Source organism: Lipotes vexillifer, unplaced genomic scaffold (assembly GCF_000442215.2).
Source record: "Lipotes vexillifer unplaced genomic scaffold, Lipotes_vexillifer_v1.1 scaffold394, whole genome shotgun sequence".
In the NCBI taxonomy this organism is placed as follows: domain Eukaryota; kingdom Metazoa; phylum Chordata; class Mammalia; order Artiodactyla; family Lipotidae; genus Lipotes; species Lipotes vexillifer.
Window position 1 is genome coordinate 2,912,722 of NW_006791731.1, and position 10,775 is coordinate 2,923,496.

The 10,775-nt window shown below is 43.2% G+C and overlaps 1 protein-coding gene across 1 annotated transcript in view; it reads left to right on the top strand.

Moving 5' to 3' along the window:
* The window catches only part of PTK2 (protein tyrosine kinase 2), a 167,018-nt gene that overhangs the window by 36,140 nt on the left and 120,103 nt on the right, over window positions 1-10,775 (top strand). The window contains exon 5 of the mRNA XM_007464627.1: window positions 1,125-1,187. Coding sequence (XP_007464689.1) covers window positions 1,125-1,187 — 63 coding nt within the window. The remainder of the gene's footprint in view (window positions 1-1,124; window positions 1,188-10,775) is intronic.

Below are 10,775 nucleotides of genomic sequence, written 5' to 3' on the forward strand. Positions count from 1 at the left end.
TCTTTCCTTCCCCCAGACAATGCTGTGGTGCATTACTTGGAAGAGGGGTCCAGAAGCGTTAGGCCCTAGGTGACTGGCGTGCGTGCCTCTCTGGGTCCCCCTCCCACTCCGGCCTCCATGTTACGTTTAATGCTTCTCTTCCTCTCCCCTGTTTGAGGCCGCTGAGCTTTGAACTCTGAAGGAAAAGCTTGACAAAGCAGTCACCCGTCCAGCTGCCCCTCCCAAACTCCTCCCCCACATGAATAGAAAACAGGAGAACAAATTAAGTGATCCTTTTTGGTTCCTTTAAAATTTTTTGTCGAAATCTAGTACTTTTGATTTTAAGTAGGCCAAAGAAAAAGTCAAAACGAATTTAAAAAGCAAAACCAGTATTCATGTTATTACAGACAAGTTTGAAACAGTCTTGTTGATTACACATTCTCCTGGGAAATCACTTCAGATGATCTGTAATATCTGTGTGTTCCAGAGCAGCTCGGGCTAGACCTTGTCCCTTTGTGAGATAACTGTGTACATGCAGAGAATCCCACCCACTTGGGGCAGATTTTGCAGAGAAAGGACTTGGTTCCAGTAAGACCTGAAATTGCTTGAACATGTAACTTGGAATAAGAGGTAAAATTCAGACTGTGAACACTCAGCGAGATAGGCAGCACTTCTCTGCAGAGCCTGGCGCCTGTTACCTGGACTAGCCCACTGCGATGATTCTGCTTCAGGTCCCATACTGTTTCCTTAGTAACCGTGGGTCTTCCCAGGAGCAGGTGGGGTGCGCACCGGCCACAGGGGCAGCCTGGGATTCCTGGCACTGCCCCTTGAGGAAAGGCCAAGTACAAGCAGCGAATGTAGCTGATCTCTTTTACAGCTGGAATCTGGTTTCTCATTTTGCAAAGAGCCAGACCTGCTTCACATCAAAAGGGAACGTAGAGATACGGTCTGTGTTAACTGATTTATGCTGCATTAGGATGTAGGAAAAATGCTGCGAATCAAATTTGTTCTTTATTCGTTGTTTATCAGAATGTTTGTGGCTTAGCCGCGTAGTAGTTAGATACCCCCCTTTCACGGTTTTTAATCATTTAACATCGCAGACATTCCCAATACAATCTATGAGTGTGTATCTTCTCTGCTTTTAGGCGGTCGTACTGGGAGATGCGGGGCAACGCCCTGGAGAAGAAGTCTAACTATGAAGTATTAGAGTAAGTGCGGCACGTCCGGGCGCTGCCTGCAGGCACTCAGAGCTAAGTCACCTTTCAAACTGTGGATTTTACGGGTTTATCTTTACTTAAAACTTAATATTAACTCTGAAACACTACTGTTTCTAAAACTTTTATATCCGGAAGAGGAAAGTTTTATTAAGAAATGAATTCTTGGTGACGTTAATTGTGTTAGCAAACATTTAAATTTGTTGATAAATGTCTTAAGGTTAATATTCTTTGGCATGTTAACACATAAATAATAAACTCTTCTGTCTCTGTAGATTTAACCACATTGGGATGGAGTTTCACTTCTAATTTATATTGAACTATGAAATTGTTATTATTTATATTCTCTTTATAAGTTTATTAGGGTTTTTTTTTCCCTTAGTTAAAAAAAAGTGGAAAGATGGGAGTTATTTGTTGCTCACGTATCAGAAAATTTAGGATAACGGAATATTTTTCCAACAGTGAAGTTAACAGGCGTTAGACTGTTACGTTAGAGTATTTAAAATGCGTATAAGACAGAGTGGGGCTTATGTCTTGGGAGGCTGAAAGTTCTGCACTTTATCTGTTGATAATTAATTCAGCAAAAAAATCACTGATATTTGTTATTTCCAGTTTTATTTTCATTAGCAATGGTGCAACTTTTTGCCAGCACTTTTCCTGGCCGTATTGTTACTGAAATTCTTGTGCTATTTGGAAGATGTTACTACAGTGAAGTAAAAGGTTGTCCATAAGTACCCTGCGATAATAGAGACTTGACATGGCTTTGGATTTTATTTGACTTTCTAGGTCAGCCCAACTGCTATCACACTGTGAAAGTATAATGTCCCACCACTTTGAAAACAAGATATTACAGGGGAGGTGTGGTCATTTGAAAATAAAAGCAGAAGTAAATATTCGGGGGAATTAGTTATGGAGCAGCTCCGACCATTTGCACTAATAACTGGTGGTAGACGTGATAGTTATTTTGCAATCGCACAAGCCTCCTTTGTCCTAATTGTGACAAGTGAGGTAGAGCCCCGGGCAGCCTGTCTCGTTGCTGCGGCGCGGATTCATCCCTTGATCTCTGGACCTACTGTATTAGCATAATGACAGTGTGCAGCGTATAAGGCACTCACTAAATATTTGTGGTTGTGTGTTTATGGACACATCCATCACATAATGTCATGCCTCTTAACAGATTAAATAAGGATAAAACACGGAGTTGTTAGAGTTGAATGAAAACTTTTAGAGATCAATTGGGATATCTTAGGCAGAATGATTTTAAGTAGAATTTTCCCTGCCCTTCAGTTGACAGCATAGAAGCAACAATATCATTAATAACATTTAAAAAACAAACAAACAAACAAAACTAACATTCACTGTGGTTTAGGTGGTTTAGGTTTTTGTTTAAAATTGCCGCATTCCTCAGCCTGAAAGACTCTTCCTACTGCTTAAAATACAAATTACCAGAATCAGAGGAATCATTGAAGGTCTTGTCTCAGGTACATGCTAGGTTTGTTCTCATTTCAAATGGAGGTTTTTGAAAAATAGGAATATTTGAAAAATATCCGTTTGTTTCTTCGTTCATTTAACAAAGATTATTGAGCATCTACTGAGTCCTTGGCAGCTAAGTGCTAGAGATGCAGAGGTGGATAATCCAAAGTTTTCACCCTCAGGAAGCTTACAGCTGGAAGGGAGACTCTCAGACAGTAAGCAGAGTTGTAAAATAATATAGTAGGGACTGAAGTAGAAGCTTCTAGAGGGTGTGTAGGGGGGTGGTACTCCATGTCTGAGGTCTGATGGGAGATGCTGTCTAGCCTGAGTGGTGGAGAAGGAACGTGGGCAGGCGGGAGGCTGCTGCTCCGGAACCAGCCAGTCCCGGGAGAGAGCGCAGCATTTGCCAAGACGCAGAAACGGGGATGTCAGTTTACTGCGGGTAGAACACCTTGCCCGGGGGGGGAGGGCGGGGATGTGTGTTGTAAACAGCTCCAGGCGTTGACAGGGCCTCCAGACGATTAGGTCGTGATGACTCAGTGAACCAGGAGGAGCTTTGTGATGGAGAATTCCATATTCCCAAATTGGAATGGTATTAAAGAAAGTTAAAAATGGAAGTAGGGAACCCAGAAACTGTTGCATCTTTCCTTTCTCCTGGAGGAAGAATGAGGCTCTGACATGGACTCCATAGCAGGAGCAGTGGAGGTGGGAGTTTACCAGAGTCCGGGTCTGCGGACTGGCTGCCTGGTTAGATTGGGGTGAAGGAGGCCAAGGAGGCATCTGGGGATTCTCGGTTTTCTGTTCTGGGCCAGTGGGCATGTCAGTCACAGAAACAATTTCGTGTTTGGAGGGAAGGAGGATAAGTTGGTTGGGACATGTTGATTTTCAGTTCTGAGGGAACATTTGTGTTATTTAAATGAAAAAGGAAACAGAAATGTTGGTTTATTTTCTGTGTTGTAAAATCACTAAAACCACAGCTTTAAAAAAAATCTCTGATGGTACCCAGTGCCTAGATCTTGGTTTCTAATATCATTCTTCAATGCAAGGAAGCAGGACTCCTGATCCGAGGGGCAGGGGGAGATATATGGGCCTAGAGCATCTTGTAGAGCTGGAAAGGAGCAAGTGCTCAGAAAAGCAGGTGGTGGGGCTGTGTCAGAGCATCAGATTGGGCATTTGGGCAACAGTGAATGACTTAGTTTTGGGTTATAGCCCAGAGTATGACATAAATATCCATGGGCCTATATGAATATAAATAATTGAATAAATAAATATATAGATAAATCTCCCACATAGAAGAATTCTAAGTAATTTATGTAGATACAGCCTGAGGAGTCAGATCATAAAATCCCACCCTATAGTGTGGGCTCTGCTTAGTGACATGTGTCTAAAGAATACAGTGTGGAAGGGTGTGTAAGTAACCTGACAGTGGAGCCATCTGACAGGTGCTACCTCAGCCAGGTGCTCAAGGTCAGCATCAACACCAGCAGTTATGTTGATGGCATGTGTGCCCTTGGTGTGATCTGTTGAGAATGACACTTAATCTCTGTGGTCTGCTTCCCTAAGACCTAAAAACCCAATCCAGACTTGGCGAAAAACAGGTAATTCTCATTTGAGGGACGTTTTACAAATTACCGAACCAGTAGTACTCAGAACTGTCAAGATCTTTAAAAACAAGGCAAGTTTGAGAAACTGACACAAGCCAAGAGGAACCTAAGGAGATGTGATGATTAAATTGGATCCTGTGAAACAGAAAAATGACATTAGGGAAAACACTGATGAGATCTGAAAGTGTAGGGTTTGTTAGTAATGATGTATCAGAACCGATTTATTAGTTATGGCAGAGGTGCCATAGTAATGCAAGGGAAAGCCAGGTGTGGGCTATTCAAGGAACTCTCTGTACTATCTTTGCAACTTTTCTGTAAATCTAAAACTATTCTAAAATTAAAAGTTTATCTTGGGAACAGTTCTCAAAGCTTTCTGAGATGCTCTTCCCGGGTTATAATCCTCCAATTTGGCTCGAATAAAAATTTCCATTTCTTAAAAGAATAAAAAGAACGAGAGAATTGAAGAGGAAAAAGCCAGGAGGTACTTAGAGATGATCTAAAAAGGTGAATCATTGTGCGAAGCTGGAGAAGGAGGGCCAGGTCAGTGGCTTGCATTGTAGCGTGCCCGGCTGTCAGAGAGTTGTCCTCAGGGCCACTGCGATGGGGACTGTATCCCAGCCTGTCTTTGTGAGAGGCCCACGTCGGAACGGGAAGGGTAACTGAGCCGTGGCAACTGGGTGAGAGCCAGAGGTGTCATGGGAATGAAGAGAACAGGTACCTGGGGGAAATCTCTGTGGATAATACATTTGCATATTTTTGGCAACAAGAAAAGTCTGTAAAAAGAAAGAAAGTGAAGAAGCAGGTATCTATCAAGATGGATTTGGAGGTACATTTGGAGAGAGGAGCGTTAAGTTCAAGATTTCTTTGAAATCAGCGTCAAAAATTGCATTAAAGTTGGTGTGAATTTGGCTTATTTCTAAAAATTACAGAAATCGAGGTGGCAGGAGAACAGATATGTGGAAGAGGGCCCACTGGAGTATTAATCAGTGCCTCCAGAACTTCAGAGTGTCTGTGGGGTCAGTGGCATGGGAGGTGTGGGAATCACCAGACATGAATTAGGGCCAGTGACTATTGCCACCTGCAGACAGAACAGAGCAGTACAGCGTGATTTTGTCAATGAGAGGCCTCCTTAGAGGATATTGATGAAAAACGGAATTATCTGTTATTCCAAAAATGGCCGTTTTGTATTAGTTATTCTATATGTAAGATATTTAAATTAAGTAAACATGATGGTTAAGGAAAAGAAGGGGCAGTATGAGAGACTTCCAGTTCCCGGCTGTTACTGTGCTGGTTTGCTGTACCTGCTTTCTGAATTCCTCTGCTTCTGCCTCACCATAGGGGTCCTTCATGATGGCGTGAGTTGTGTGAATTCACTACCCCATCTCAGTGTGAGAAGTGGGACGATGGAGGGGGCTCTTGCAGCAGGTTGCTCCCCTGTTGGCTGGCTCTTCCACTTACTGTCCTGGATCAGTAAAGCCCTGGGTTTCTGTTTCCAGATCTGTAAAGTAGGGACCATGGTGATACCTACCTACATACTGGGTTGATGTGGGGAGTTAAGAGAGAGAATCATGTCAAGAGCTTAATATAGTGCCCAGCACTGAATAAATGTTGCCCGTAATTATCATTGGGATTACTATCCAGAGGAGAGAGTTTAAACACCTTCCCATTTGGGGGCTGTTTTATATTCCTTTTGTAAATTGTACTTTTCTTCTGTTTTCCATTATGTTTATGTTTTTTTCTTATTGAGATCTTTGTCATACTAACCCATGGTTCGTAATATTTGTTGTATATATTCTCTCCCAATTTGTCTTTTATTTATTTATTTATTTAAAATTTTAATTTATTTTTGGGTGCGTTTGGCCTTTGTTGCTGCGCGCGGGCTTTCTCTGGTTGCGGTGAGCGGGGGCTACTCTCTGTTGCAGTGTGCAGGCTTCTCATTGAGGTGGCTTTTTTTTTTTTTTTTTTACATCTTTATTGGAGTATAATTGCTTTACAATGTTGTGTTAGTTTCTGCTTTATAACAAAGTGAATCAGCTATACATATATATATTTCCCCATATCTCCTCCCTCTTGAATCTCCCTCCCACCCTGCCTATCCCACCCCTCTAGGTGGTCACAAAGCACTGAGCTGATCTCCCTGTGCTATGCGGCTGCTTAAAAATATGGAATGCTTCACGAATTTGCGTGTCATCCTTGTGCAGGGGCCACACTAATCTTCTCTGTATCTTTCCAGTTTTAGTGTATGTGCTGCCGAAGTGAGCACTGCAGTGGCTTTTCTTGTTGCAGAGCACGGGCTCTAGGTGCCTAGGCTTTAGTAGTTGCAGCATGCGGGCTTCAGTAGTTGTGGCTCGCGGGCTCTAGAGCGCAGGCTCAGTAGTTGCGGCGCACGGGCTTAGTTGCTCCGCGGCATGTGGGATCTTCCCAGACCAGGGATCGAACCCGTGACCCTTGTGTTGGCAGGTGGATTCCAGGGAAGTCCCCAGTTTGTCTTTTAACTATGATTATATAGCTTTTCATCATACAGAAGTTTTTCTTTTTTAACATGGTAAAATCTGCCCGTTATTTTCATTCTGGTTTTGCGTTTCAAGACCTAATGTTTGTTCTAAAAGTTTTGTGGATTTATTTCTATTTTTACATTTCCAAATGTGTGGATATTTTTTGACTTTTTTAAAAAATTAATTAATTAATTAATGGCTGAGTTGCATCTCTGTTGCTGTGCGCAGGCTTTCTCTAGTTGTGGCGAGCGGGGCCTACTCTTAGTTGCGGTGCGCAGACTTCTCATTGCGGTGGCTTCTCTTGTTGCGGAGCACGGGCTCTAGGCGTGCGGGCTTCAGTAGTTGTGGCTCGCGGGCTCTAGAGTGCAGGCTCAGTAGTTGTGGCTCACGGGCTTAGTTGCTCTGCAGCATGTGGGATTTTCCTGGACCAGGGCTCAAACCCGAGTCACCTGCATTGGCAGGCGGATTCTTAACCACTGCACCACTAGGGAAGCCCTGACTTTCTTTTTAAAATTAACTTCTAGCTTAATTGCATTATGATCAGAGAGTATGGTCTCTGTGATAAGAGCTTCTTTGGCTTTTGTTGAGACTTCCTCTGTGGACTAGTGTAAGATCATTTTTCTCCAGTCATTTATTAGAAAGAAACTATAAACATACAAAAAGTTGAAGAGTCTCCCGTTTTCGGTCTTTTCTAGTTTCACCATGTCTTAGGCTTGGATTTCTTTTTTATAAGCCCAACTTGGAACAAGATGTATTTTCCTGATTCTGTGGATTCATGTTTTTCACCTGGAAAATATATGCCATTATCTCTTTAATTGTCAACTGGATGTTTTTTCAGCCTTTATGTCTCTTAACATCTTTCATCTCTATTTCTTGTGGCAGTGTGTGTGTGATTTCTTTAGATTTGTCTTCTAAATCCTTAATTCCCTTTTAAGTAGTGTCTTCTTGACATACCCTGTCCGTTCGGTTTTTCACTTCACCACTTATAATTTTCACTTCCAGAAATTCAGTTTCCTGTGATGTGTAATACGCTCTCCATTCCTGGTAATCTCTGTTGCTCACGTATGTGATTGTGCCGTTTATTTCGTCAAGCTTTTCATGCCGCCTGTTTTGTGCTCTGTATCTGACAGTGACTCTGTGGTTTCTGGGCTGTCTCAATCTGCTGTTCCTCTGACTTCCTGAAGCTCCCAAGTGGCTTGAATCAAAGCCTGGTGGCCCAAGTCTGCTGAGTGGGCCTCCGGAGTGGGCATCTGACAAGAGCCAGGGAGTGAATGGCACAACTCACCCTCCCTCAGGTCCCAGCTCCCCACCTGCGGGCGGCACTGGGTCAGCTCTCTTCACCTCCAGCACTTTGGGTGTATAGGGTGGGGTCCTACAGACCTACTTGTTTATTGCTGTGTTGGTTAAACATTCATTGTTGTAGCTCAGCCTGTCTTCTGATAGCAGTCCCCCCTTTTTCTTAAAGTATATTGTTTAGAAATTCTTTTATATGTGTCTTTGGTGGTAAAATTCTTCTCCTGTCGTCTTGTAGTTTTCTTTATTTCACCTTGTTTTTGGAAGGTGAAGATTCTTTACTCCTTCGCAATTCTAGTTTAATCGTGATATTTTCTCAGTACTGTTCCCTGGGTTCTGTCTTCCACCGCAGCTGTTGAAAAGGCCCACCCAGGGCTGTGGACGAGGTATGGCTGGGAAGTGGTTCTCCAAGCACACTGAGGCTGTCCTGCCCGGGGACCGGCAGCCAGGGCCTCCCGGGGGTCAGCATTGCCCTTTCCTACTGGTTTCTGCTAGTAGCCTAGAGCCACTTAGAAGTGTAAATATTTTCTCAGTATGGAAAAGAATTATACATGAATGCAGAATGTTTCTTGTTAGTTTATTTTAGGGTTCTGGTTTTTCTTGCCAGTAAGGAGAAAAACTGTGAAATAGTCCACATAGTTGCTTACTTTTGCCAGAAAACGTATGGACAGTCTCTGTAATTTATAATGTACTGAAGAAAACTCCTTCAGCTTTACCACATTTGAAAATAACTATTTTCAATTATGCAGTAAATAATCAGGCCCAACTTCGGAGGGTGGGAAAAGCACTATCTAAAAACGTTTGCATTTTTTCTTTAAACCAACGAGAGAGTTAATTAGTCTCTTTTCTCTGTGTCTTTCCAACCCTGGTAGGACCAAGGAGCCTCTTCTGTAGGCAGAGGGGAAGTACCAGCCGTGAATCTCCAGCCTCAGGCCCAGCATGTGGCCTCCCGGGGTCTTACCCTGCAGGGCGCACTCTGGAGTGTACTCGGGTGGCTCTTTTATTTACGCCTCCTGTAAATCTGAGACAGGAGTCAGATGAGATGTGTTAAGAAAAATGTTTTGTTATCAAGCTTAAAAACTGCATTGCTGACAATGACAGATGAAACCAAAATAAGCTAATAATGCAGTGTTAAAATTGTGGTTCCTATTGTGATATTGTAGAAGGAAGAATCTTAGGTACCAATGATTCTTCTTCAACGTACAGAATTATACTGTGAAATTATTGTAAATGAATCACGTATCTTTTCACTTCTGCTCATTTCCTTATTAAGTGGTTTGCTTTTTTTAGAAATTCATTTTTAATCATCTTTGCATTTAATGTATTTTGCTGCAGTTGTTTGTGTAACTGTGTCTCTTCTCTACTAGAGTAAGCTGTATTGATGTAGGGACCTCCTGGTATTTCCAGCACTTAGCAAAGTGTCTGATGTTTATTGGGTATTCCATGGGTACTTCCTCAGTGAATAAATTTGTGATATAAAATTAGCTGAGGTTAATTCTAATTGTGCATTGTTTTCATTCATTTTTAAAAATTGTCTTTATTGTCAGTAATAATCTAGTGCTTTTTTTAGCTGCCTGTAATAATTTTATCAGCGAAGGGGATGCTCACAGATTTGGCATGAATTGATTGACAGTGGCTTAACTAAGAAGGTACTTTCTCTTTCACATAAAACAAGTGCTAGGCAGTCAGTGCTTCTCATCGACAGGGCACTAGGCCCCTTGAATCTTGCCACCATCATCCATCCGTAGCTGCCACCTGGTAGCCTAAGTTGGCAGGTTGACCTTACCTGTCACAAGGAGGAAGAGATGGACCTTTTCTCTCTCTCCCAGCCCCCTTTAAGGACACAAATGTGCAGGTAGTGCTTTCCCTGAGAGGGACATTGGCTGAAACAGTCTCACGTGGCCACACCTGGCTCCAGGAGAGGAAGGCAGCATCACCTGGTGTACCTGGCCGAAAGATGACTTCTCATTACTCAGGTTGAAGGAGAGAGAGGATCATTAAGAAGCAAACAGCAATTTCCATTGAAGTTAGAGAATTTTAAGTTTTATCAGTTTTTAAGAGGCTTAAGGTATCATTTGAGAGGTTAAAGGACCTCAGTGATATTCTTAATGATACTCAACTCTTGAGAGTTTTGGGGCGAGGATAAGATAGGGATACTGTATGAAAACGTGCATTAGAGTTTTATTTTAAAGTCGTTTTTGGTTGCCTTTTTTGCTGGGGCTTTAAATTTATGAGAGTTATGTCCACAAAGTATTAATTAGTTAAAGCCAACAGACAAGGTCTGTATCTTCTCAGAAGCAGTGCCGAAGGAGAGATAAATTTATACTTGACCTGAGAATTCACTTATAAGAAGCTTAATGTATGTAAATAAAGCTATTCAAGCCTCGGGCCTCTCAAGGCCTGCTGTGTCATGGGTTTTGGGCGTGAACGCATGTGTGCGCAGGACAAGGCCCCCAGGCTGGGAGTAGCTAGGCGGACCGAGTGCGCTCTAGAAAGATCCATTGGGGAGCGGGTGCGGGGTGTGGACTGCTGGGCGGCACCTCTTCCCCCTGATGCGGGGGTGGGGGGTGGGGGGCGGCGCCTGCTGCCTGGACCATCGACAGCGAGTGTGGTCAGGGGAGCGACAGCGAGTGTGGTCAGGGGAGCGGGAGGATGGCGCAGTCGTGGGGGGGGGGGGTCAGGGGAGCGGGAGGGTGGGGCCGTGGTGGGGGGGGGGG